The 26,152-nt window shown below is 40.7% G+C and overlaps 4 protein-coding genes across 9 annotated transcripts; 1 reads left to right on the plus strand and 3 right to left on the minus strand.

Moving 5' to 3' along the window:
• Positions 1–304: 304 nt before the first annotated feature.
• On the minus strand, positions 305–3,371 carry LOC131329698 (WPP domain-interacting protein 2-like). 2 transcript variants are annotated; one of them, XM_058363017.1, is made up of 3 exons: positions 3,059–3,297; positions 1,636–2,885; positions 305–1,189 (listed from the first exon to the last, which is right to left on the minus strand). In XM_058363017.1, the coding sequence occupies exons 2-3, from the start codon at positions 2,690–2,692 to the stop codon at positions 510–512; spliced, it is 1,737 nt and encodes a 578-aa protein (XP_058219000.1). In that variant the 5' UTR covers positions 2,693–2,885; positions 3,059–3,297; the 3' UTR covers positions 305–509. The 2 variants fall into 2 exon arrangements, with proteins under 2 accessions (XP_058219000.1, XP_058218999.1); XM_058363016.1 differs by having other exon boundaries at positions 1,636–3,371.
• Positions 3,372–8,087: 4,716 nt separating this feature from the next.
• On the plus strand, positions 8,088–12,129 carry LOC131329675 (uncharacterized). The gene has a single exon (XM_058362975.1). The coding sequence runs from the start codon at positions 9,015–9,017 to the stop codon at positions 12,003–12,005; it is 2,991 nt and encodes a 996-aa protein (XP_058218958.1). The 5' UTR covers positions 8,088–9,014; the 3' UTR covers positions 12,006–12,129.
• A 516-nt stretch (positions 12,130–12,645) lies between these two features.
• On the minus strand, positions 12,646–13,425 carry LOC131329765 (PRA1 family protein G2). Its single transcript, XM_058363145.1, has one exon. It carries the CDS (start codon positions 13,423–13,425, stop codon positions 12,820–12,822), a length of 606 nt encoding a protein of 201 aa, XP_058219128.1. The 3' UTR covers positions 12,646–12,819.
• A 5,027-nt stretch (positions 13,426–18,452) lies between these two features.
• LOC131329666 (uncharacterized) lies at positions 18,453–25,534 on the minus strand. 5 transcript variants are annotated; one of them, XM_058362942.1, is made up of 4 exons: positions 25,325–25,534; positions 23,508–23,907; positions 21,846–22,977; positions 18,453–21,413 (listed from the first exon to the last, which is right to left on the minus strand). In XM_058362942.1, the coding sequence occupies exons 2-4, from the start codon at positions 23,720–23,722 to the stop codon at positions 18,822–18,824; spliced, it is 3,939 nt and encodes a 1,312-aa protein (XP_058218925.1). In that variant the 5' UTR covers positions 23,723–23,907; positions 25,325–25,534; the 3' UTR covers positions 18,453–18,821. The 5 variants fall into 5 exon arrangements, with proteins under 5 accessions (XP_058218925.1, XP_058218924.1, XP_058218923.1 ...); XM_058362941.1 differs by having other exon boundaries at positions 25,403–25,473; XM_058362940.1 differs by having other exon boundaries at positions 25,177–25,465.
• Positions 25,535–26,152: the final 618 nt, after the last annotated feature.

The raw sequence follows: 26,152 nt of genomic DNA on the forward strand, positions 1-26,152 counted from the left end.
ATCCTATAGTTCCAAATATCTTTAGAATAGTTCATTGCGCATATCTTCAGATTGTTCGGATGAGTGCCGAGCAAAATGAAATGGTTCAGCTGATTCGGATAGCCAAACAATTTTGCTCCGCTTAACACTCCTGTCGCCGTCCATACAAACAACCACCACCAGAGCAGATCCCCCTTCAACAGGGATGGCGATTGTTGGTGCGGTGGCAGTGGATGAGGGGGAAGAGGTGACAACTGTTGGTGGAAGGAGGTGTGGATACCAAAACAACTGTGCGAGGTTACATCAATCTATCGACAACAGAACCAAAAGAAAACCACCGTTCGAACTTTCAAACATTCGACTAAAACATTCTTCTGCAGTTCTTTCTCCAAGATCCAAAGAGTAAACTACTAGGAACGTGCTCGAATCAAGTCTCTCTATCATCTTCTAATAGAGAACAAAACGTAACACTCAAACACTAACTTAGAGAGATGGAATAATACACAGAAAGGGCTACCTGTTCTAAAACATTAGGTGGGTACAACCCCTACATAATGGGGTGACAGCTGCAACAAAAACAATAAAAATACTATAAACAACAACATAAACTGTACGAAAAAGAAAGAAGTAACCTTGCATACCCTCTTTTGCAGCTTCAAAACTTGATCAGTCTCAGCTTCTCTCTTTAGCCTTTCAGACTTGCTTTCGGCATCCCCAAGCTCATTAAATATCTGAGGTGGTAGCATTGCAATGTGATCCGCTGCGGCAACTCTCACCTTCGGGATTGTTCTTGAAATAGCCAGATACTCGACCTCAGCTTCAATTTTTTGCTTGAAGAGATCCTCCAGCTCTGCCTCCATCTCTATATATTCTTTCCGCGACTCTATGGTGCTCCTCTTTTCTTCCTTTGGGGACTCATTACTCTTTACAGCACATTCAAGTTCAATAACCTTGGCGTCCTTCACTTTGAGCAAAGCATTTGCCTCTTCAATCTTGCTTTCCAAGTGACCAACATTCTGCTTTAAGCTTTTGACCTGTTTCCCCAGGAAATGAGATGAATTTTGTGTAATCTCCCCAGGGTGCAACATGTCAGAAGAACTTGTCTTGTAGATTTTTTGATCGAGGGAAGCAAATTCTGAAGGTAAATTACTCCCATGGTTCAAACTGTCGAAAATTGCAATTTCTCCTATCCTCCTTAATTTCTGAACTTCTGCAGCAGGACACAGATGCCTCTTATTAAAGAACAAAGAAAAATAAAAAATTAAAGCACTACAATCCGTTCACTGTTTCACTAACAGAATAACACATAACAAGAACCTACAGCTATCCAATTCTAGAGGATACAGTCATGATCACAGATGAAGCATATTCACCTAGGATTCAACAAAGTATATTTAGTAATCAGGTATATAGCAGGACAATCTATACACTCTCCATGCTCGCATATTTACACAGAATGAAAATGACAAACTTATCTGATACTCGCAACTGATTTACTCTAATACCTTTCAAAGAAATGTTAGGAAAAGAAACCCATTAGTTGGGAGAGAACATTTACTTTCAAAGAATATATTAGTGGTATTAATCAGATGGCTGCATACAAGACATTAAAAAACAGCATATATTAAAGCTGGTTGGGAAGGAAGGTTTGCCAACCTCTTTCAAGTGCCTCCTGTGCAGACTGCAGGGTGACGATAGACTCGACTAGGGGATCTATATCCTTCGACGAACTAAAATTCTCTATGTTTTCTCCATCAACCTCCCAAGAACCATGAACTAAATCTTCTTGAGCAAGATCTTCTAATTCTCCCACAATTTCTTTGCTGTTGTAACCAGTTTGAAGTTCCGCATCGTAGCATTGTTCACCACCCCGATCCTCATCACTATTTTCTCCGTTGCTATTCGTTGACATCCCACTTTGTCTTCCATTACTGGTCACAGAACCGGTGCCCTGCACAAAGACAAAGTTGGAGCTTCGCAAGTCAGGTTCCACGCTGGAATGAGAGTTTTCCTTCTCGATTTTGACCCGTTCTCCTCTCAGCTTCTTACTGGCCTCAGTCCAGTTCTTTCCTTTTTCACCACTTTGAACCGAATCAACCGCACTCTTCCCACTAAAACCATTCATCCTGTTCTTATTGCGCACATTACCCACCAACAAAGGTATCTCATACCTAGACTTTGGAACACTAGCAGCAGTGGAAGATTTGCTAATCCTATCCTCGCTGTTCTCAGAATCTGTCCAAGCTGCAAAATTAGGTCCCCCCGGCCACTTAGATTCCAAGCTAGAGCCAACACCCAAAATTTTCACCACTGCCTTTGCAGATGATAGAGAGCTATCACTTTTTCGCCTCGTCTCAATAGATAACTCCTGAGGTCTAACCGAATTTGCCATGGATGCAGACAAACCCCGCTTCAATATCTTACTAGGATCTAAATTGCCACTCCCATCTTTGCTAAATTCCCTCCTAATTCGCCTCCATTTCTTCAGCCCGTACCCTTTAGTTGCAGCCGGTGGTGATGACCCTTCAGAAGGCTTAACCTCAATGTCCTCTGATTTCGTAGTGGTCGAAGAGCGATCATACTTGTGTTCACTACCACAATACCCATTACTTGCAATCTTACTTCCATCGAAATTCAACAATCTTTCTGAAGTTATCATCACTTCATTATCTTCCCCAGATTCAAGCCCCAAACACTCACTTTCCAAATCCATTACAAAACCAAAATTTCGGGCCTTCAAAAAATGTGATCTTGATTGCCCCCAAATACAAAACCCACTACTCGGGCATTAAAAAAATGTGATTTTGATTGGCCCCAAGTTCAGATCAAGATCGAGAACAAACAACCATCATTCCAGCTCATGGAGCGCAATTCTAGAAAAATTCTGAGAAAACCAATTACTCTGTCTGGGCGATTCCCAGAAAAATGTGATTTTGATTGCCCCCAAGTTGTATTGGAATTTTCGAATTGAAGAAAATTTCAGAGTGGAGAAGGAAACCCACCCAAGAACGCGAATTGTAAGTATAATTAAAGACAAACAAGCGTAGAATTGAAATTACTAGTATCATAGTTAGTGTACCTTTTCCGCCATAGATGAAGCTTAATTGGGGGGTAGTAGAGAAGTGAGCTCTGAATCGAAGCACTGAACTCGGGTTGGATCTGGAGTTGATATCATATCATTAAGCAAATGGATAATTTTAGTTGGGTATTGGATCGAACGTGGGAGGATCAGATTCGCCACATGAAAAGCCGTACTGATTGTACAGTGTAAAGCGGAACACAATTGACATCTGACAAAGTCGGTTGGTACACAATCATTCTCTTTTCTCTCCGCACCCACCCACTGAAAATAAAAGATCACCGAAATTCAGGTCTCTTTCGACATGGCACTCCTCGGTATGGCCGTAAAAAAGCCGAGCTTTGTTGAGCACGAGAACGAGTTAAAAATTCAAACTCGAGTTCTTAACAAGTCAAGCTAATTTTTTGCTAAACGAGCCTTTTTAATCGAGGGCAACCACCCTTAACAAGTCGAGTTTTTTCGAACGAGCCAAGTTCTCAAACGAACCGAGTAGAACTCGGCTTCTTTAGTAAACGAATCTTAATGAGCTGAGCTCGCGAGCTGCTCGCTTCGTTCACAGCCCTACTCCTATGTTTCCATTTTTTCCCCTCATCCCTAAAATGCCCCTGATGTATTCCTAACCCATTTTGTCGGTTTATTCCATTAATTTCACCTCATACTTCTTTTAAGGTCTCAATTTTAGCGAATGGTTTTACTGAATTTGGCTACGGATAGCGTTGAAAACATTTACAATTGAGATTCAATTGCCTAAACACAATAGTGAAAATCCAAAGAGTGTAGTTGAGTGGAAGTATGAAAGCAAGAAAGTAAGGAGTTTACTATCCAAACTTGCAGATTCGACTGTCGCTATAAGCTACGGGGCAAATGAGTCGAGTTGACCTTTACAGTGTTTGAGCTCGACTCATTTATTGAACGAGCCTAAAACTCGAGCTCGAATAAACGTGTTGAGTTCAGTTCATTTACTAAACCAACCTCCATAACCAAGTTGAACATTTATGAGGGCATCCGCATCAGCCTTTATAAATTTTGGACCAAATTACATCTTAAAAACTCACTTTATTACTTTAGCTACTCATTTTTCAAATGTTTATTACATCAAACTCTTTACTCTCACTCTCTATTCAATTAAATATTAATAAAATTGTCCCCACGGATGAATAGTGCTGGATTGAAAACAAATAAAAGGGGTGGGCGAGACAAAGTAAATTAATATAAAAACCTTTAATAGATGAACAATGCCTCTCTTAAGATAAAGAGGAACTGTTGCAAAACTAAAACTTTGGCAAGTGATCCCTACTAGTAAAGAGGCTGATGTGAGAGTGTTTCTTCCATTTTGCTTGTTAAAATGAAGTACATGGTAGTTTAACTACTCTAGTGTGGATACTCTGAATGAGTGTAGCTTTTTCGAGCCTAGCCAAACTTTAGAGTGTCAAGCTAGGCTCGTTTAATACACGAGCCTAAAACTCGAGCTCTGCTTGTTTACGAGTCAAGTTCCTTGCGAGCAGTTCGGTTTGTTTGCAACCCTACTGTCAGCAAAAGTTTCTTGGTCCTCTAGAGGTTTGTTCGATCGTCTTAACTTCAGCGTCTACAAATTAGTCGATATGTGGTAAGCTAATCAATATTCAATTATTAAAAAAATTATTACAATAGAAAGAATCTTGGCTTCCGCATCTCACTTTGGGGTTACAGTTTTTCCTAATGATACATGTTTATTTACTAAAATTTTCGAAAAAAATCACTTTAGCCATAATTTAGATTTGTTCTTTCATTGAAAGCTAGAGAAAGTAATGCATTTTCTTGACTCCCCGAAAAAAATTATGCAAGAATAAAACCAATTGTTGAAAAGCCTGCAGGAAAATGAAAATGCCCTCTCTCTCTCCAACAAAATTTGAGGGCCGGACTCTGGATTAGTGGGCTGGCCCTTTAGACATTATTCACAGCCTGGCTAGATGCAACATTGGGAAAATGACGGCCCAGAACGTGTTTTGATAATTAATACTATCCGTCAAGGACATGCTAAGAACATTTATTAATTCTGAAAATATCTTTGACGGATATTAATTATTAAAACACGTCATTGACCATCATTTTCCCCAGCATTTATGTTGCTGGAGATACAAATAAACAAAAGGAGAAGGTTGGTGGCCAAGTTTGGGCTTGGATTTGACAGCCTGTGTGTATCTTCTGGGTTTTATACGGTGGGCCTATTTGAACTGGTTTTACCGTTCTCAAACCCATGTTATTGAGGACAAGAAAATCCAAATCTGTACACCATTTTTCTGGCACTTGTTCTTTTGGAAGAGGGCGAGTGGGTAATTCCACATACCAATTCACCTAGGCAATTGCTGACTAAAGAGAGGCATAATGGACCATTTAAACACACACACACAATACCCAAACTCCCAATGTGGGAACCAGCCCAACTGACGCAGATCCAAGAGTCTCGCCACTAAAAAATGATACCACGACAGAGGGCCCAAAGGGCCTGCACCAGAGGTAAGCTCCCAAATTGCTTGCTATAATTGATTGATTGCTATTATTAATGCATAAAAAATCTCTATAATTGATTGCTCTTGCTAGTTGTGGGTGTTTAGCTTACCTGTCGTCTTGTTATTGATTTGCCCGCAAATGGTGCATCATTACTGTGAGATTGGCTTATAGGAAGGAAAATAAATTATATCCACTGTCGGTGTAAAACCAAAATCAAAGCCGCATGCAAAAGTGAATTATAAACCCTCTGGTGGTGTTTATGCGTTGTATTTGTTAAAGGTTTTTTGATAACTTAGTTGTCTGGGTGAGCTTACGTACACTTTAACTAATTTTGGAAACGAATTTCACCATCCACTTGCGGATTCCAATTAAAGGCCGAACAAAGTTTCGTATAAATTAACTCCAAAGAAGTGGATATCACAGAGTAAAGCTCTGTATTTGATAAATGTAGCAATGAACCAAGTCTGGTGGAACTTCAGAATTTCTCCACTACTTTAGTGTTGTTTACTTCCAGATAAAGTTGATCCATTCATTCAAGCTTTGTCCGTGCCAATGATATTGGACTAGAATGGAGTTTCGCCTTTTTTTATTATTTACCATGTTTACAAGTTGCAAATAGGGTATTTCATCAAAGTTTCATCCAATATGCGTTCGAGTGGATGTCCAAACCATCCTCGGTGGACAAACTATCCGAGTATCGAGTGCATGACACCATTTATTTCTAAATCTAAAATAGTCCATACGATATAATATCTTTGTTCGTGCATAAACTCAATAATCTCCTTTTACCGGACTCCTCGCTAGTGGACGGTAGAATATATTGGATCTTATGAATTAGTCGTGGTGCACTTACACTGGCCTCGACATCTTGACTTATAAAAAAAAAAAACATACAATAGAAGTAGTGGATAATTAACTAAAATCACAGATTTTTATGTAAGTGAATTGATCACTATTAGACAAACTATAAAAGTGGCGATGGTTTGTAACCCTTAACACATCTGAAAGGACACTGTATTGTGCTTCGATAGAAGAAAAATGCTAAGCATGGCGGATAAATGATAATATGCATATTATCCACCACCTAATAGGAGGTGATTAGCAATACCCATGTAGAAAAGGGGAAGGAAAAAAAATAGTTTACCCACATATTGACTTGAAAAGGTTGAGACTGACACGTGTGCAGGTTCATTATAAAGAGCTTTTACTAAACCAAAAACTAAATAAATCCCAAAGCCCCTTAAACTCAGCTAAAGTCCACGAGCCACATGCTGCCAGGGTTCATGTATTTGCATTAAGATTACTAAACAATCAAAGTAAGTCTTAATAACTAAGTAGGTACTAATAAACAAGTGAATGAAAAGGTTCTAAGTGTGATGGAGAAAAAGGAACCAAAGGACAAATTGTTCCGCCCTGAGGGCGTTTTTGATTATAAAAAAAAAGAAAAAGGAAAGGACAAATTGTTCCTGGGTTTTCAAATTTTCTGAGTCAGCTTGGCTTTTTCCAGCTCCATAGAAGGATACTATAATGTGGGGAAAAGGCAGAATCTTGTATGTGGAACATGGGATACTTCAATGCAATTTAATTTTGCTTACATGGCCAGCTCTATGATATACATACCTTCTGATTTGTTGGGGTCCATGTTGAACTGTAAGGATGCATGAATGAGTGACCCTGCTGCATCAAATCATTATTAAGAAAGTTCCAAAGAAACATCCATTAAGAGTAACTTGTCATTTTATTTTACAAAGTAAAGAAGAAAAGTAGAAAACTACTACTTTTCACTTCTCCTTGCTTGCAAATTTATTTCCTTTACTAATCCTCTCCAAACAAAGATTGACGAGTTTGGTTTTGTTCACGGATTCTGGTCAACTTAATAATCGCAAGTCAGTTCTAAAAGCAGTGCATTCATATGTGGCTTTTCTGATGCATTTGTGAAAGGAAAAATAGCCAGAAATGCTTATTTCTAATATGGCAAAATGGTCTCTCTTTGAAAATGCCAAATTTGATAACTTCGAATTAATAAATTTTGAAGTTTTTTTAACATGTGAGGGGTCGGGATACTCAATATTGAAAGGGTACCCCTTTGGCTGGTCGAGTGGGTAGAAAAATTTCAAAATTACTTTGGTTAAATTGACACACATACTTTCAGAAAAAGACATAGAAATGCCAAGATTTACAAGGACTTTAATTGGCAGCATCTCCTTATTGAAAAGAGGGATGGGCTTCTTCATGCCTCCCCATGTCAAAGAGTGGTGGTGTGGTTGAGCTTATTTCCCATTTTTCCTACAATTTTTTGCTTCTCAATAATGAAATGGGTCAGTCCTCACCCGGTCTGGTCTTTGGTCCATTTTCCAGTGCAAAATAGTCACAAGCTGTGTCAGATGGAGTACACATACAGAGAGAACCCTGCTTTGATAACTACAATATTAATGGAGTTTGTTTTATCTCCTAAGCCAAATTGAACTTAATAAGAGGACCATTACCAATAAGGTCTGAGTCCATGGTTCCTCTCCCAATGCCCATTTGCTTTGAGTTTTTTTTTTCCCCTGACCCATCTTTGGCTTCTGTGAAGAAAGGAGAGAAAACCCCTGTTAGATTAAACCTGATTTTAGACTTTGAAATTGTTAAAATTCAAACAACACATAAAACAAAAAGAAAGAGTCTAAGAAGCCCGAGACAAATGATTAAAGTAGCAAATACGTAATAGTATAACCCCATTACCCTTTGCAACACCTTTTCAAGCACTTAATTCAATATTCTATGTTCAAATTCCTGCAGATCCAACCTATACATTTGATTCCCACATCTTCCCAGCTTGTTCATCAGAGAGAGAGAGAGAGAGAGATGTCTGGGGATGCAAAAAGGAGGGTCTTCCTTGGCTTCTCTACTCCAATGAAATAAACCACGAGGTAAAGTGAATGAGCTAGAACTCGTGTTCTTTTACCTTTTGGATAATAAGTTTATTTTCTTATAATCCATGACACTCTTGCTTCTGTTCTAATAACGACAGATCAATAAAACCATAACCTCCTCCTTTTCCAATAGATTTGTGCCTTCGCTTTCGATTTTATGCTGTTTTTGCACCCTGGTTCTGATCCAGTCCTGAGCAGATATAAAGGGTGTCTGGTATCTTTTTGACTTAGGGGAGGCCCACAAATGGAAGAAGGTGATATATTCAATCACATGTAAGACTTCCTCCCGTTCAGAAAGTCTCAGTACTGTTACATTCATTCATCTCCTGAAAGTCTTTTCAGTCACAGCCACGCACTCGATTTCCTTTGTCATTTTCCCTTTCATTAGAGCAAAGTATCCCATGAGAAAGTTCAGTCTTTCTATCCCCATTAGAAATGGATGTTGTGAATTTTGACAGCTATTGATCTGAAAAAAATGAGTTCTTTACATACATTCTCGTAGCACCTAAATCTCTTCTTGATTTTCTTGAAAAATACTCATCTTTGTGAAAATGGAAGAAGCAGCACCAATCCCTTTTGATACCAAGCCCCTCCTCACCATCAAGACAGCTAGTTCCTGCCAAAAACCCAGCAAGGAAAATCAAACAAACATGGTTTCTGCAAATTCAGGTTCACAATCCCCATATTTAACAACAAATTCGTCCCAATACAACTCTCCTTCTCTCATATCTCCTCCATCATCAGCATTTGTTTCAGCTCTACAATCACCTTACATATCTCCTAGAGCCACCAATATAGTCCCAAACCCATGTCAAGAAACCCCACAAGCCCCAACTCCTCCACTCACCCACCCTCCTTCACCTCCAGCATCCTACTGCGGCTCCCTATCCGACGACATCCCGAGCTCTTCCTACACTCCCCCGCCCGAGCTATACGATTTTTCAGATGATCCAACCAGTCAGAAGCTCAAAATAGTAACCTGTGTCCCAATCCCAGGCCCTGATACCGCCCCTCGTATCTCCTTTTCGTTTCCTGTCCCCCGGATTTCCTTTGCAAAAAGCACTGTTTCCCCTGCTTCCAATACCAAACTCAGGAGCTGTGATGTGTACATAGGGTTCCATGGCCAAAACCCCAATTTGGTCCGCTTCTGTAAGTGGCTCAAATCAGAGCTAGAACTCCAAGGAATCGCTTGCTTTGTTGCGGATAGAGCGAAGTATTCAGAGACTCAAAGCCACGAAATCGCTGACCGCGTTATTTGCTCAGTGACATTTGGTGTTGTGGTTGTCACTAGTTACAGCCTTCTGAACCGTCTGAGTTTGGAGGAGGTCAGATTCTTTGCCCAAAAGAAGAACTTAATCCCTCTGCTTTTCGACACAGACCTTAGTGAGATCACGGGTCTAAACAGGAATTCGGATGATAAAGAATGCAAGGAAGCAGTTGACGGACTAATGAAGTGTCATGAATTTAAGCTTGAAGCAAATGAGGGTAACTGGAGAAGCTGTGTATCGAAAGCTGCCGGAATCTTAACATCAAAGCTTGGGAGGAGGAGTGTTGCTGACAAGGAGGTTGAAGGATTTGAGGAGTTGCCATTTTCCAGAAACAGACATTTTGTGGGGAGGGAGAAAGAGATGATGGAGATAGAAACCGCATTCTTTGGGTGTGGGGACTATTTAGACCAAGAATGTTGTGTGCCAATCAATAAAGGAGGAACACCGGGGCAATCAGATGGGTTAGCAGACGAGGATCGCGAAGTGGATGCAACTAGAGGGGGAAGATTTATAAATTTGGAGATGGGCAAGTGTAAAGAACCAAAGTTAGAGGCTTGGGTCGAACCAGTGATAGCAAGAAGTTCAACAAAGAGGACTAAGGTCAAGAAGTCGAAAAGTGGGAAATACAAGAGCTTTGGCAGCAGTGTTGTGTGCATAAGTGGAGGCGCGGGTGTTGGGAAGACGGAGCTTGCATTGGAGTTTGCTTCCAAGAATGCTCAGAGGTATAAGATGGTTTTGTGGGTGGGAGGCGAAGCTAGGTTCTTCAGGCAGAATATATTAAACCTTTCGATGAATTTAGGGTTGGATGTAAGTGCTGATGCGGAGAAGGAAAGAGGGAGAATCCGAAGCTTTGAAGAGCAGGAAGCAGAGGCATTCAAGAGAGTTAAAAGGGAGCTGTTTCGCGACATGCCTTATTTACTGATAATCGATAATCTGGAGACCGAGAAGGAATGGTGGGAAGGGAAAGATCTGCATGATCTAATACCAAGAAACACCGGAGGGTCTCATGTGATTGTTACAACTAGGCTACCAAGAGTGATGAACTTTGATCCGATTATGCTCCAGCCGTTGCCCTCACCAGATGCAATGGTTTTGATTAAAGGAAGAAGGAAGAGAGATTACCCAGCTGAGGAGGTAGAGTTTCTTGCAAAACTTGATAAGGAATTGGGAAGGTCAAGTTTTGGGCTGTGGGTGGTTGGTTCAATACTTTCTGAACTTGCAATTTCACCATCCGTTCTCTTCGAGGCTGTAAACCAACTGCCAATAGAGGAAAGTTCAACTAGCTCTAATTTGAGCAGTGCTGATGAACAATTCTGTCGATCCAATCGTTTTCTAATGAAACTCCTGGCTTTTTGCGACGCCATTTTGCAGCAAACTGATGGGAGAAGGAACAATATACAAGCCTCAAGAATGCTCCTCGTGGGGGCTTGGTTTGCACCAGCACCCATTTCAGCCAGTTTACTAGCAGCAGCAGCTAAGGGTATACCCGCAACAAGAAACCGATTCAGCAAGTGGACCAAATGCCTCAGTCTTGCATGTTTTTGCTGCTCCGGTTGTTCCTTGGCAAACCAAACACTGAAGAGTGAAGAAGAATCAGCCCTTCTCTTAGTTAAACTCGGTTTAGCGCGAAGAGCCAACAGGCAGCAGCAACCGGGGTGCTGGATCCAGTTCCACCCCATAACTCAAATATTTGCTAGAAGAAAAGATGGTAGTTTACTCGCTACCAAGGCAACGGTTCAAGGCGTAAGGAAAACAGGAAACCCATGGGTGAATTCAGACCACCTTTGGGCTTCTGCGTTTCTCGTCTTTGGATTCAAATCTGAGCCTCCACTGGTCCAACTCAAGGCCATTGACATGGTTCTCTTTATAAAGAAAACCGCTCTCCCTCTAGCAATCAGGGCCTTCACGACCTTTTCAAGGTGCAACTCCGCTTTGGAGCTACTAAAGGTATGCACGAATGTGCTGGAGGAAGTGGAGAAGTCGTTTGTTTCACAGATACAGGATTGGTGCCACGGGTCGCTTTGCTGGAAGAAGAGGCTACAATCGAACCAGAGGGTGGACGAGTATGTATGGCAAGACGTGACCTTGTTGAAAGCCACGTTGCTGGAGACCAGAGCCAAGTTGTTGCTCCGAGGAGGGCATTTCGACAGCGGGGAAGAGCTGTGCAGGACTTGTATTAGTATCAGGACAGTGATGCTGGGACATAACCATGCTCAAACTTTGGCTGCTCAAGAAACATTAGCAAAGTTAGTCAGGTTGAGAAGTAAGGTATGATGAACGATGATAATCTCTTTTGACAACAGCTAGTTCTGTATCTGAGTAGCTCAATTTTGTTCAGTCTGTAACCATTCTAGGCTGTTCCACTAGTTCCAGTTAAATGAGAAAAAAAATTCCGCTAGATACGAAAGCAGATATCTCCTTCCAAACGCTACTCAAATTTAGTCACACTAGTCTTGGTTGTAATCTCTCTTCTTTCTTGATGGCATTATCTTGCCGTTTAATCAGTTGTTTCCAGAGGAGTAGACAGATTAGGCCAACATGCGCGGCTGCATTACACGGTTTCTTTGCAACCTAACTAGCATGGTCTGATGCATGGACAATTCAGAATTCCAACTTTGAGGGTTCCAAGTACACTGTAATTTGAGGGGTGAGAACCCATTTAGTTTCGCGAATATGTTTCCTTAGGTTAATGTAAAACAAGATTTTTCTTGTAATTTTGGAGAGAAAGTCGCCCTCCCAGCGCCCCTACGATCTGTTAATGCATCGAACTCAAACATAATTGGCAAATTTTGCAGTATTTTTTTTCTAAATGGACATCAAAATATACATCTCAGAATAGTTCCTATTAGTTCAAATTATCAGATTAGTGCTGCAATCCAAATCATCAGGTCACATCAACAAAACCTCAAAAACATGAACAGAAACAGCTCTTGATTCACAAACAACAAAAACAAACAACACTACACAGAAATTACAAAATCACACGCCCTGAGAGTCTGAGACCAAACAATCAGTTTTTTCCAATCAAATTTTAATTTAGGAAATCACGAGTCAAAAAAATAGCCCTAAAACGAGAACAAATCGGATACTAGTTGGCGAAATCCTTCGTGCGAGAGCTTGAAGCCAGCGGTGCCGGCAGCGGCGGCCCAATCAGCCCGCTCGAAACGGCGTCGTCCTCATCGAGGAAAAGCCCCTGCGGATTCCTCACCACGGCGTGTGCGGCGCAGATTAAAAGCCCGACCGCCACGCCAATCAACAAAACATTGACCTTTCCGACGATCCACAACACCGCGAAGGACACCAAAACCAGGCCCAAGATCACAACCCGATCGTCCACGTGGCGGCCCCAGGCGGCCATCGGATCCTCGCGGTAGAAGTAGAGGACCAGCCAGAGGCCAAAGACAGCGGCGTAGAGGATCAGAGCCACGAGGGAGCCGATTAGGGAGGCGGCGGAGCAGATGGAGACGAGGATGGCGTAGTTGGTGGTGAAGTACTTGGCGTTTTGACGGAGGCGGGTGAGGGCGGCGGAGATGGAGGCGGGGGCGTCGAGTGCGGCGGCGGAGAGGAATTCAGGCCATGGGCGGTGGCGGGAGAGGGAGGTGGAGAGGTTTTGGATTGATCGGGAGATGACGTCACTGCCGGAGATGGGGATGGTGGTGTAGGTGGCGGCGGTGGTTGTGGACGGTGATTGCATTTTTTTTTTTTTTTTTCCTTCCTGTTTTTGACAGGTTTGACCGGGAACAATCGTTCAAAGTCGTCGAATGTATCCCGTGACTAGTTGGTTGATTTGGTTAACATGATGTTTCGGGTGGAAGTTTAGATCGTCTGTTGTTGCCTTACGCGATTGGCCGATATTAAATTTGTCTCTGAGTTTTTTTTTTTTTAATTATCAGATATCCTGACTAATTTGTGTACACATCGATTAATTTCGGAGCCTTAATGATAACAATCGCACAAAATCACATGTGAACTCAAAGTTTGAAATATTTAACCTCCGTGAAATTTGAATATACGACCGGATATTTTTGGACCTTGTTTTGCTAAAGGCTTTGACTTTTTGGCATTTTATTTCTATACATAAAATTCGTAATTTTGCTCTTTCATGAATTATTTATTTGTCAGAGGAATTAAAAAAATACATTTTTTTGCATTTAGCGCAAAACTACCAAACGCATTTTTTTTAATAAATAAAAACAAAACCACAAAAATCCCCTACAGCCCTTAGAGCATCTCCAATGCACCCTCCATTCCTCTATTTCTCCATTTGAGAGGATTATTTTTGGAAGAAATACCATTCCAACCCATCCTCTATTTTCTCCTCCATTTAAGAGGATCAAGTTTGGTACTCCAAATATGGAGGATGGAGAAAAAAATGGAGGATGTCCTCCATTTCACTATTCACCCTCACCAAATCCCATTTTGTTCATCAAAATAGTTTTGATACACTAATCCTTTATAAAATTGGTACCAATCAAAAGATATGTACAATATCTTCAAAATAAGACCCATATTGGGTATTTTTTTTAATGAAGTTAGAAAAATGAAAATTTGAATTTTGGAGGGAAAGTGGGGAAGTTTGAGATTTGGGATGAGTTTTTAAAGAAATAGAAGTAGAAATAGAGTATTGGGTTGGAGTTAGATTTCCTCCAAAATTACTTTTGTAATAAAATATATTATTTTGATACTCTCAAATGAAGAAATGAAGGCAAAAATAGAGTATTGGATTGGAGATGCTCTTAGCGGATCAAGGCTTTAGTGATCCTTTATTTCTTTTTTGTCGAGGCAATCAGTAGTGTCAACGAGAGGCAACTAAAAAGTAGAGATTTTGTTTTGACAACATAGGAGGTACTCTCACACTCAAACGAAATGTGACTAATTCTTCTAGGGCCAGTCGCAAAAAACCAACACTCATAGAAAGCTGTGAGAACCAACTAGATGAAGAAACTACTGAACGCGCTCACGAGACGACACACATGAACTTTCACCTTCTAACTGGTTGGCCTACTCGCCAAGAATCGAATCAAATCTTCAAAGTAGAAGCAAACCTCTTAGCCAATGGAGACAACGTTAATGGAGTGAGATTTAAAATATTGAGTGAGCTAACATTAAGGACAAAAAAAGACAAGTGTTTAAAACTTTTTTTTCTTCTTCCAGTGATTTTTTTTTTTGCTTTTCATTATAATTTTTTATTGTTAGAATTCTCTTTGTCGAGACCATTGATTATTCTAAAATATTTATCAAGAATCCAACAAAAATGACAAAAATGGAGTTAATTCTGGACCGATCCTAATATTAGATTCCATAGTCCACCAAGGCCTATGGGATAAAAGTGCAATGCTCACTAAGTCCTATGGATGTGATTTTATTTATTTACCCCACTTTAAATAGTAACAAATGAACACAACTCATCATTTAGGGTTTTAAATGAATGTAGTCCCCCTCTCTCTCTCCTCCAGTCAACCCGCCACCATCGGCTACTCCTCCGCCGGTCTCAGCCTAGCCACCGGCCACTCCTCCACCGGTCTCAACTCCGCCGCCAGTTACTCCTCCTCCAGCATTCCACTCTCGCCGCCTCCATGGACGTCGATGCTTCCGTCGCCACCTCTGTCCCGCCGCCTCCTTCTGGAACTGCAATCACCGTTCTTGCCGCCTCCATGGCGACGACTCTTTGGGACGCACGAAAACCGCATCCGATTGTGCTCTTTGATCGTGCTCCAAACAGAATTTAACATTGTTAATCATGGCGGATTAACACTGTTAATCAGGGTATTAACACTATTAATTGTGGTGGTGGAGTGGTGGTGGGGGCAGCGGCGGCGGCGTTGTGGTGGTGATGGTGGTGGTGGCCGCGGTGGCGGCGGCGGTGGCGGCGGCGGTAGTGGTGGGAGTAGTGGAGTGGTGGTGGTGGCGGCGATGTGGTGGTGGTGTGGTGGTGATGGTGGTGGCTGGATTATCTTGATCGTCTCTCTCAAATCGCCTTTTTTTTGCAAGGAGTATTTTTGTCAACAAAATAATGAAGAGGACCTACTGGACTATGGGCTCTTTGGATAGAACCTAGTGGGCTATTCTTTCACTCAGACAGAACCGGCCAAACAGGCAAAATTTTAGGCCGAATGGTCTCTAATGCTAAGTTCGCCGGCTTTGGGCTGAGGATCAGGTTGATTTTGGTTAATCTTGGTAACTAAGTTTTTGATATGGGTTTGGCCCAAACTGTGGAACTAACCCAAGTCTAAAATGGATCTGCAATTTAATGCACATTATTTGATGTGGTCTTATTAAAATGAGGTAGCACAATCCATGCACAGTTTATGCACTGAACCAAGATTAGTTATTAAAGCTAGTACTATTTGAAATGAGAGTGGCACTATTATTCATTGTCAAATGTCACAACACGATATATTAATTTGCGCAAATAACAAAGATATGAGACAAAATTTGGTTTTTTTAGAAAACTGTTTGGCAAGTAATATAGGGGGTTTATTATTCTGAGTTCTCAAGTTCGCTCTTATTTTCGTGACCAACAAGAAAATGTTTTTAGAAAACTGTTTGGCAAGTAATTAGGGGGGTTTATTATTCTGAGTTCTCAAGTTCGCTCTTATTTTCGTAACCAACAAGAAAATGATCAGGGCTACAAAAATTGTTTACGGTCGTTAATTTCAAAACCCCAGCACTCGATTGTAAAAACACACCTCTGCTGCATCAAAAACAAATCCATATATTTTGTTTAAAGAGGACTAATATTACCTTAGAGGAACATGCATGTTATGCTTATTCCACCACTTGAAAAGAAATCCAGAGCATTATTAGCACGCATGTTAACAGGACTTTGCACCTTGTTATTTCTTAACTTAGACGAGAAGTTAAAATATCATCCACTAAGAGACCAGTGGATTAAGAATAAGCACAACATAATAGTTTGTTTGACTAAGGTAACGCTAAAATGATTCAAAATACACATTACTAAATAGCATAACGGTCAACGGAGTAGTAGGGTTGCTTAAACGGGGTTGGTGTTGTACAGCATTCCGAGCGGTTTGTTCGGCAATCCACTGGTCCAAGTTTCATCTCCACCGTGACGCATACGAGTTATTTATTGTCGAGATGAGATTTAGACCGTTGAATTGCCGAACGGACCAATCGGATAGTGCACGGGACCAAATCTTAAGATCTTTGTGGGCATCTTCTGATATTGCAAAAGGAATCCAAGAGACTTCTAAAGGGCTTTTCTAATGGTTAATGCCGACGGATTTGGGTAGTCGATTGAGGGTATGACTTCTCAACCATATAAGATTTGGTTTTCAAGATCTCAAGTTGGACCATTACAACAAGCAGAAAAAGCCTTTGGGAGGTTCATGGGTCTTTAACTTTAATATTCTCAAATAAATCAAATCGCTCCTAAATTATTGTTTGATTAAATAATTACGCATAAATTGATCTGAATACACGTAAATTATAAAAGCAAAAGTGGTCGTTGTCACAGAGGCAACAACTTTTCACTAATTTAATGTTTTGGCATGAGTTGGGGGTAATGGAGGATGACGTAAAGGACAAAGACTGGCCCCACTTTGGAAGGGGAGCAGCATCTCAAAGTCTCTCTCTCTCTCTGTACTATAATTAAGATTAAAATTTTGAGCTGTCGAGCTTTCACCATGCAAACTCCACCATACACGTTCCCATCACCCATTGCCCCCCTCTCCCCAAAATATCAGCCTAATTAAAATGCCAACCACGATTCTAATAATTACTTTCTGCCCTCAAGAAGCTTTCAGTGTTCAGTAAAGAAGAATTTTTCCACAAAGTAGAGTTTGATAATCTCAAAGTATAAAAAAGGAGTTATTAAAGTGGCAAAACTATGGGATCATATTCATATGGATGTTTGATCCCCTTCTTCCCCTGTGGCCCTGTTCTATTTATTGTACGAGAAGATTTTGGCAATCCAACGGCCTTTGTTTGTACCCCATCTCTGTCTTTTTGACCACTCCCTCCACTCTCTCTCTCTCTCTCTCACACACACGCGCGCAGAGGCACTCAGTAAACACATGCAAAGCAATTTGTATTCAAAACTTTGTCTGGTAACGGTTATATTTCATGTAGTGGTTATGATTGTTTCATGCAAGGTGGGGTTATTGAGCATTCTTTGGAAGAAACCTAAAGAAGGGGGAAATGAAATAGCAAGGGCAAGAAAAAACTTCAGAGAAATTTAATAGTAAAAATAAAACTATTCATGGGTTTTCTTGAGGCTCCTAATTTAAGAGAAATTACTCGTGGAAAACCATTATATTTGCTCTTTAGCCACACATCTATGAAAATCTGATGTCGTCATTGATTACATTGCCAGAGTACTAAATTGAGAAAATCCCGCGTATCACACGGGATTGACTGCCAGTTCGTGTATTATAAACGTTTCAAGCATTGATCCCAAACCACTAGATCATCATCATTTTTTGCGTTCATACGATTCGCATATAGATCAGGGGATGGTTGAGTCTGAACTTGTCACCTTTCACTACATGCAATAATATGCCACCTTCAGCTAAGCAGGAGGGAGAAGAAGAATGTGACCGTATACCTACATAACCAGTACTTATTTCTTTTGAAAAATACACTTGAGAATCAACCATTTAAACCAATCTAGAATGTTTACTAAACCTCAACATCAGAATGGTTTATCAAATTCAAATGCTAGAATTTAAAAATGCTTGAAAATGAGAGAACCAACCATTGTGTGGAAAGATATAACATTCTTCATTTATCAGAGAAAAAGTTTCTCAGAGTAACTTATTAGAACTTTGCTTATACATTAGTCTGCAGAAAGCTTTTGTCACTGCCCGATCAGAAACCTCAAAAAGTGCTTAAAACTACCATAAGTTTTGAGTACATATAACTTAGCAGCCTCTTATAAAAGACAACCCAAATTTGAGAAACTCATCTGCTGAACTTTCGAAGGCTTTGATGATGAAACCACAGCACTTTTGCCATGAGTTATTGATTCCAAACATCAGATTTCCCGGTAGTCAGTCTCCAACATTACTCAATGTTCAGCTCTCAACGTCACCGTTGTGAAGTTCAGTCCGGTAGCAAAGTTGGTGGTTATGAAAAGCTTGGAGAATAGTACGATGAAGACCTCAGATTACTAGAACTTGTGCTGGCTCTACTGTGAGGGGGATTTTGAAAGCTAGCACTTTGTGTCATGTGAGATTTGGATTCACTGTTGGGAGTATAATCCGGTGGCTGATAACTATACAAAGGATTCATGTACCTTGAGTTGTAATTAGCAGCCATTAGAATAGGAATCCCAGCTGAACTTACCCGATTTTCCATCATGTTTTCAGGAAATGGTGCAATATCAGCGGCTGAATCAGCTTTCCTGGCGGGAAGAGTCTCATCAACTACAATGATCTCCTTCATGGATTTGGCAGTAGAATTTGCATTTCTCTTCCAGGATCTGTACGGATCATTAGGAAAATGGTATCCACCCACATTTTTGCTGAAAAGGACGCCCGAAGAAGCAAGAGGGGATGATGATGCTTGTGGGAAACCCATGTTAGGGTGTTGATGCACCATGCGATAAAACGAAGGAAAGTCCTCAGTTTGAGTATTCCCAGAGGAAAAACCAGAAAGCTTTTGAAAATGTTGATTTGGATGGTGATGGGGAGAAACTGACTGGGGTACTAATGGCTTAAATTGCTGGGAGGCATTTTCATCTTTGTTTACCACCATTAAGTTTCTCCCCATGAGCCTGATCATAGAATTGGAAGCAGATGGAGATGGACTAGCAGAATCACAATCGCCAAAAGCTGGGCAATTTAGAGCAGAATCAGTGGAAACTTTTACGGAAACAGGACCCACAGCCGACTTCATGCCAGGGAAATTGTCCATAGGAATCATTTCGGGCATTGAGTTCAAACTGTTGGGTGATCTCCTGTTTGAATCACAACTCGGTTGTTTCCCCGTGGGCACTGACGCCATGGTCCTCCTCCTCAGAAGCTGTGACTCCTGATAATTTAAAGAAACACCCTGAGATATCCCCTCCTTCCGTGAGCAACAACACGGCTGGTCATTTCTGAAACTGGTGAATCCCTTATCATTTAGATTGGCTCTTTCTGATAGCATGGTTGCTGCCTGTAAAACTGGGGCAGTATTATTCTGTGCAACAGCATCATAGCTACTGGCAACAGATATGCCCAAATGAATCTCATCTTTAGTAAACATACTCTCAGAAGATTTCGAATCGGATCTTGCCATCATAGAGTTGGATACGGTTGATGTTGCAGAAATAGGAGAATCTGATGAATCTCTATCAACTAGATCATGGTGATCTTCAGAGGAGTGAACCCGGCTCGTGGTTATGGACGAATTTCCTTGGAGATCTTCTGAACCCATGTCCCTAGGACTCGGCAAGAACGATCCAGGTGGTCCGGGAATAGATATAGGATCAACCTCAGAGAAGTAATTTCCTTGCCCATCTTTAGAATCCATTCCTCCTTCCCCCATATCGGTGTTTTCAGCTATCAAATTGTTGACAGCTTTATCTACACAAAACATCTCCTGTTCATCACCCAAACTTGGACTCCCCAGTTTGTGGAACTCTGGAGATAATGATCTGCTCAAACTCATAGCATTGTCCCCAAGATCCACTCCCAAGGAAGGTGAAATCACTCTATCACCAAATGTATCCGTGATATCGCCACAAACTCTAACAGAAGAATCTATATTTTTGCCTACTTCATGGCTGTGACACTCGGCTGCGGAATTCAAGGGCCTAGAGTCCTCATTGTGGGAGATACCAAATGCTCCCCTCTTTTTTCTGAGTTTCAGAACACCACTTCTGCCAAGAGAAGCATTGCCAGGGACGTGAGTTGGATTTTCAGAATGCTTCTTCTTAGAGTCATGTTTTTCAACCACCATTGAGGGCAATGGCATAATCTCCTCTGTGGATTCTGCTGCACAACGCATTCCAGACTTCTTATTGGATGTAAACTTCATCTTCACCTTACACTTGGATTTAGTCACAACTGACTGACCGGCTGACAACACGTGCTTCTTTAAAGAAGAAAACTTTGGTGCTTTTGATGAGAGTACATGATGATTACGTGAGGGATTTGAGCGAAGATTGGCATTTATCTCCACTGTTTGCTTGCCAAGATAAGGAACATACTGTTCTCCGTTATTTGCAAAACCCTTGGAACTTGCATTTGCAGATGTGCTGTCTATTCTAAACTGCTTCACACTGCGCTGTGGTGATTCTAGAAACCTTTCCGTTTGAGACCCAAATGAGGTAAACCCAACTTTCTCGGCCATACAAGGTTTGTCATTGCATTCACTAAAGGGCATTTTGAACGATGAGTTCCTAAATCTCTTTCTGTTTTCAGGAGAAGAGAGTGGGCTCTCATACATGTTTGGGGTTTTTTTAACGCAACTTCTTCCCGCATAAGAATCACCTAAAGAAGGTTGATCACTTTCAGCTGGATGTTCCTTCCTAAAGTTATGCGCCACGTCATGAAGGTCTTCCTTAAGGTTGCGCTTCTTGAATAGAACGGTTCGTTTAGAGCATGCCCATTTCATCATGGTTCCTGAACCATTGGGTTTGATCTGTTCTTGAGCTTTCAAGGGCTGTGGCAGGCTTCCCGCTTTCCCGCAATTTTCTACCAGCGAAAAATTTCTTTCTCCATTTCCATTTACCTGTTTAACAACAGTTTATTAACCACCTAACCATACGATTGTAAGTTTGTAACCTCATCACACAACTGAAATTGCAAGATCAGCATATAATATTCAACTTCTGAGTGCTGAAAAGAATCAACACGCAACAAAATTTTAAGCTTCAAAACTCTCTATGTGTTTGGGATTCCAGCATCATTGTAACTTCAACTTGATAAGACTCGCAAAACAATTAACAACTAAAAGAAAGAAAGATAAAACTCAAAGAAAAAAGCATATGTGCCGGGGCCTACCAAAGACTAATGGGAGCATGTAAAACAGAAATGCTTTCAAAGATTATTGTATGAAAATATCTCTTTGTGATTCCCACAAGGCAGCTGGAGTAAATCCTTTAGTTACGGTTTGAAGGAAAGCTAAACAACTGCAATCAATACAACTGAGAAAGTGGTATACCTCAGTAGTACGTCGAGGTTTGGAAGAGCAAAATTGCTTGCTTTGCAGAGCAAGTTCCAGGTACTTCTGATGTTTCTGGGCATGATGCCTTTTCTTGGAGCTTGAGTCCAATTTGCTTCCTCTACCTCCTTTCAAAATCTTCCGGGTTCCGATATCTGCTTCTCTTTTCGGTACTGATGATGATGCATCATTAAACTTTGACAAAATACGAACTTTCGTGCCATTAGCATCAATATATACCGCTCCTTCATCACCCTTCTCCTTCAAATCCACTGACGCCACTCTTTCCTCTTCCTCTTCCTCTTCCTCTTCCTCTTCAACACAATCCTCCACATTTTCTTGAGCAGGGAAGCTAGTGTTCAATGCCCAATTCGTCCCATTTCTTCTGTCAAGCTCTTCAAGCGTGCAGTGTCGAGCTGTTACATAGATATCCGTCATCAGTCTCATCTTTCTGGGCTTTATCCTATGCTTAACAACCCGAGAATTGGGCGTCCACGTCATATTCGACTCAGGAGAAAGGCACTGATCGATGTGAGCGTTCAATGTTGTGTTGGAAGAGGAGGAAAAGATCTTGCAAACCGGGCAAACATTCGAAGCCATTGTTTCCGAAACCGCCACACTTTTTGACATATGATCTTCGTTCGAGCTGGGATCAGCAGCACCACTCCCCACTTTCACTATCAGTCTACACTTCTTAACTGGAGATTGGTTTTTGCTCTTGTACTTGTCAGCTGGATCTATCTCACAAAGAGATTGACTAGTTGCAGTCACTTGAACTTCGCTATCCCTCTTCTTCTCTCCTTTGGATTCCTCCAAACCAATATCTACACAATCAAACGCTAGATTCTGTGTACATGAGCCGGGATTATCAGACGCTGTGGACACAAAGTGATGATCACTCGCCATACTAGGACTGATAGATGGCTTCCCATCCAAATCAGTTATGTTTAGGTTGTTAATGAGACTAGTTTCTACCGTGCATCTCTCTATAGACCGGTTTCTTAGGGATTCAAGAGGCTGGAATGGAGGCAGCAAATCCTTCACGCCATGTTTCAAACAAAGTTGCAGATTTTTCTGAGAAAATGGCCAGTTGGTGTTGATATCCTTGCTCCGGGTGCTAAACACATAATCTCTGCAGCACAAAATGCAACTTCTTTTCAGATGATTGAGACCACAGTTCCAACTATACTCAAACCCCACAAATATAAACAAGACAAAAAGTCCTTAGCTCAGTAGTACATTAGTACTCTGGAAAAAGCAACGAGAATGTAAAGAGAGGTGAAATCATGAAGGCATGAAATCACAGAAACGGATGATCAAAGAAGAGAGGAGAAAATAACTTTTTTGACTAAATCAAGGTTGGTTACAAAATACAAACAAATTTAAGAGCTTCAATTAGGCACTGAAATTTCAAATCCAACCCAAAGCCGCAAGGCCCACAAGTCCACAACTCAAAACCTGTTGAGGGTATCCCCTATGAGCTAAAATCAGGTAAAAATTACGTAAAACCAACAACATAAAACAGTGGATCTGACCCAACCCAAGAGAGGAACAGGAAAGACCAGTGACTAGTGAGATGGGTTTTTTCACAAAACAATCAAAAAGTAAAAGCAAGACAGAAGAGAGATGAGAAAGACGTGGGTATTTAAAATCTTTTATTACCTTATGGAGAATTTGGGAAGTGGGTTGTTGTCATAATCAAGGCCAGATTTGAACAGATCCACCTCTTCTTGCAAGGGAACCTTATCATCAGAAGAAGCCCTCTCATCTCCACCACTTTTGATCAGCTGTGAGATTTCTTCACAAGGAAGAGGAGTACTACATGTGGGGGGATCTGAATCATCTGCTGATGGTGGAGGGTTTTCAGTGGATAACATCTGATGATAAACTTCCCCCTTCTTGTGCTGCTGTCTTCCCAACAGCCACAAGAACTACTACTACTTGTCTCTCCTCCACAACTAGCCTTCCTCAGCATAACAGATTGTGAAATAGCCAAAGGCCCACCCACCACAACTGACTGAAAATAGCTGCTAAAGATTAATCAAACTTTTCACCCATCAATCTGCAAAAAAAGAAGAGCAAGAACATCAGATCAAGTGTTTGTAACTTTGTACGCAGATCCAGAAAAACAGAAATAATAGAAGACAAACAAAGAGAGAGAAAGAGAGGAGGTTCTAGACCCCTCTAGAGAACGTTATTTTATGTGCTTGGGGAGAGTGTGTTTGAAGCATCTGATTGAACAAGGAAAGAACAAAAATTGGCCAAAGGATTAAAAGCCACAAGGAAATAAGGGATTAAAGATCACAGCCCAGGAACCGTTATTTTATGTGACCAAACAAAACTCAGGAAAAAAGCTACATGATTTAATTGCAGAGCAGATCGAAATTAAACTCAGTATTTGCTTGCTCACATACTTGTTTGTAGTAATCAAACGGAATCAAAATCCATAAAAAGTGAAAAATGATGGTACTAAATCAAGACATGTATAATCAATAGATTTTCAAGAAGTTTGAACGCATACATGGGTAAAAGAAAATCTCAAAGGTGAGAGATTTAGAGAGAGGGAGGGGACTGAGAGAGGAGGAGGCGAAAACGCCTAAAAATGCTTTGGTCGTCTGAGTGAACAGTGGAAATGACCCTAGATAACAAAGACCAGATTTCTTTGTTTATTCACATAATGGAAAGTAAATAGGGGGAAAAAAAGACTCCCAAAAGCGAAGTCCGTCAAAAGACTTGAAGAGCCAAACACAAGAAACACGGTGAGAGAATAGATCATGAAATCACGCGAAAACTTCACCATTCAAACTTCCTCAGTGCCCATTCCCACTCCAAAATGTACACATACGTACAAGAAACATGTATGTACATATCTAGTTATGAAATTTTCAAGAAGAATACCAACGGTAGGCGAATCAAACTGGGTCTAGAAAAACCAACAGAAAAGAGAGAGAAAATCTGAAGAAAACCCAAGAAAGAAAAAAGAAAAAAAATCAGAAAAGGGGAGAGAAAGAGAGCAGCTTTCGTCCTTAGGAGCAATAAAAAAGAAGAAAACCCACAATACAAAACCGAATAAATTATCACAAGAAATTTTCACGAAGAATACCAAAATAGAAGTAGGAAACAGAAGTAGCAAATTTTCAAGAAGAATACCAAAGATAGGTGAATCAAACTGGTTCTAGAGAAGAAAAAAAAACCCACAAAAGATAGAGAAAAACTGGAGGAAACCCAAGAAAGAAGGAAAAATCTCTGAAAAGGAGAGAGAAAGAGAGCAGCTTTGGAGCAATAAGAAGAGACCCACAAATCCAAAAAATTACTAACGCGCGGTACAGACCTTCATCTTGCGAGCTTGATTGGTTGGGGAAGGAAATGGAAGAGAAAATTAGCAGAGAGGGAGGAAATACTGTGAGTATCAGATATAGGGAGACTAGAAAACAAAGAGAGAGAGAGAGAGAGAGAGAGAGAAGAGGAAAGAGCACCACCCACTGATACATCAAAAGGGGGGCATGGCATCAGGTTCTTCTCTCCACTAAAAAGCAGTTTTGTACAAGTAATTGTACCATTAACAGCAGCACGATTCACCTCCCATATGTGAATATGCGTGAGAGAAAGGAAAGAAAAGAAAAGAAAAGAAGAGAAAGAAAGAGATAAGAGAGAGAAAGGGAGGGGTGTGTTACCCTACGAAGCTGTCCTATCAGACACCTACCCTACAGCCCCCTTTTTTCTTCCATTATTTATTGTTGATTTTTATCGTGACCTCCGGAAATACCACTTTTATCCTCTTTCCTTTTGGCAAATTACGTGATTGGGACGTCGGACTCTCGCGGAAGGCGACAAAATTGGGATGCTGACAATTTTGAAATTATGGGATTTTACCAGTACCTGATAAAATACTACTCCTATTCCAATATAATCAAGTTCAAATTTATGATTTGCTTTTATCTACTGTACTACTTGTCTTAGCGTTAATGCTGTTTGGCACAGCTACCTTAGGTGGGTTTGTTTTTGCAACAACAAAGGCCCCCGTTGTTTCCAGTTTTCGCCAACAAAAATCGCTAAAAATTTACTATATTGTTCACGCTAATAAAAAAGGTTATTCCATTTTAACACTTTGCTTGCAGTAATTGTAATTTTCAATAACTTTTTCACTTATATGTTCATTAACAATTTATTTACTAGTGAAAATAATTTGATATTTTTTAATTTATTTACTACCGAAAACACATAACAATTTTTCAATAGTAAAAAATTTTCTACAAGTTTTTTATTTGTGAAATCACCCCCTAACACAAAACACTTTCCCGTTTGTC

This window comes from Rhododendron vialii, chromosome 6a (assembly GCF_030253575.1).
Source record: "Rhododendron vialii isolate Sample 1 chromosome 6a, ASM3025357v1".
Classification (NCBI taxonomy): domain Eukaryota; kingdom Viridiplantae; phylum Streptophyta; class Magnoliopsida; order Ericales; family Ericaceae; genus Rhododendron; species Rhododendron vialii.

Excerpts from the sequence above, each read along its gene's own strand:
- LOC131329698 (XM_058363016.1), bottom strand. The coding sequence starts at position 2,692 with ATGGATTTGGAAAGTGAGTGTTTGGGGCTTGAATCTGGGGAAGATAAT. Across the intron at positions 1,190-1,635 it reads ACAGGAGGCACTTGAAAGAG|AAGTTCAGAAATTAAGGAGG; the intron begins GTTGGCAAACCT and ends GTCCTGCTGCAG.
- LOC131329675 (XM_058362975.1), top strand. The coding sequence starts at position 9,015 with ATGGAAGAAGCAGCACCAATCCCTTTTGATACCAAGCCCCTCCTCACC.
- LOC131329765 (XM_058363145.1), bottom strand. The coding sequence starts at position 13,425 with ATGCAATCACCGTCCACAACCACCGCCGCCACCTACACCACCATCCCC.
- LOC131329666 (XM_058362942.1), bottom strand. The coding sequence starts at position 23,722 with ATGTTATCCACTGAAAACCCTCCACCATCAGCAGATGATTCAGATCCC. Across the intron at positions 22,978-23,507 it reads CTTCCCAAATTCTCCATAAG|AGATTATGTGTTTAGCACCC; the intron begins GTAATAAAAGAT and ends TTTGTGCTGCAG. Across the intron at positions 21,414-21,845 it reads AACCTCGACGTACTACTGAG|GTAAATGGAAATGGAGAAAG; the intron begins GTATACCACTTT and ends GTTGTTAAACAG.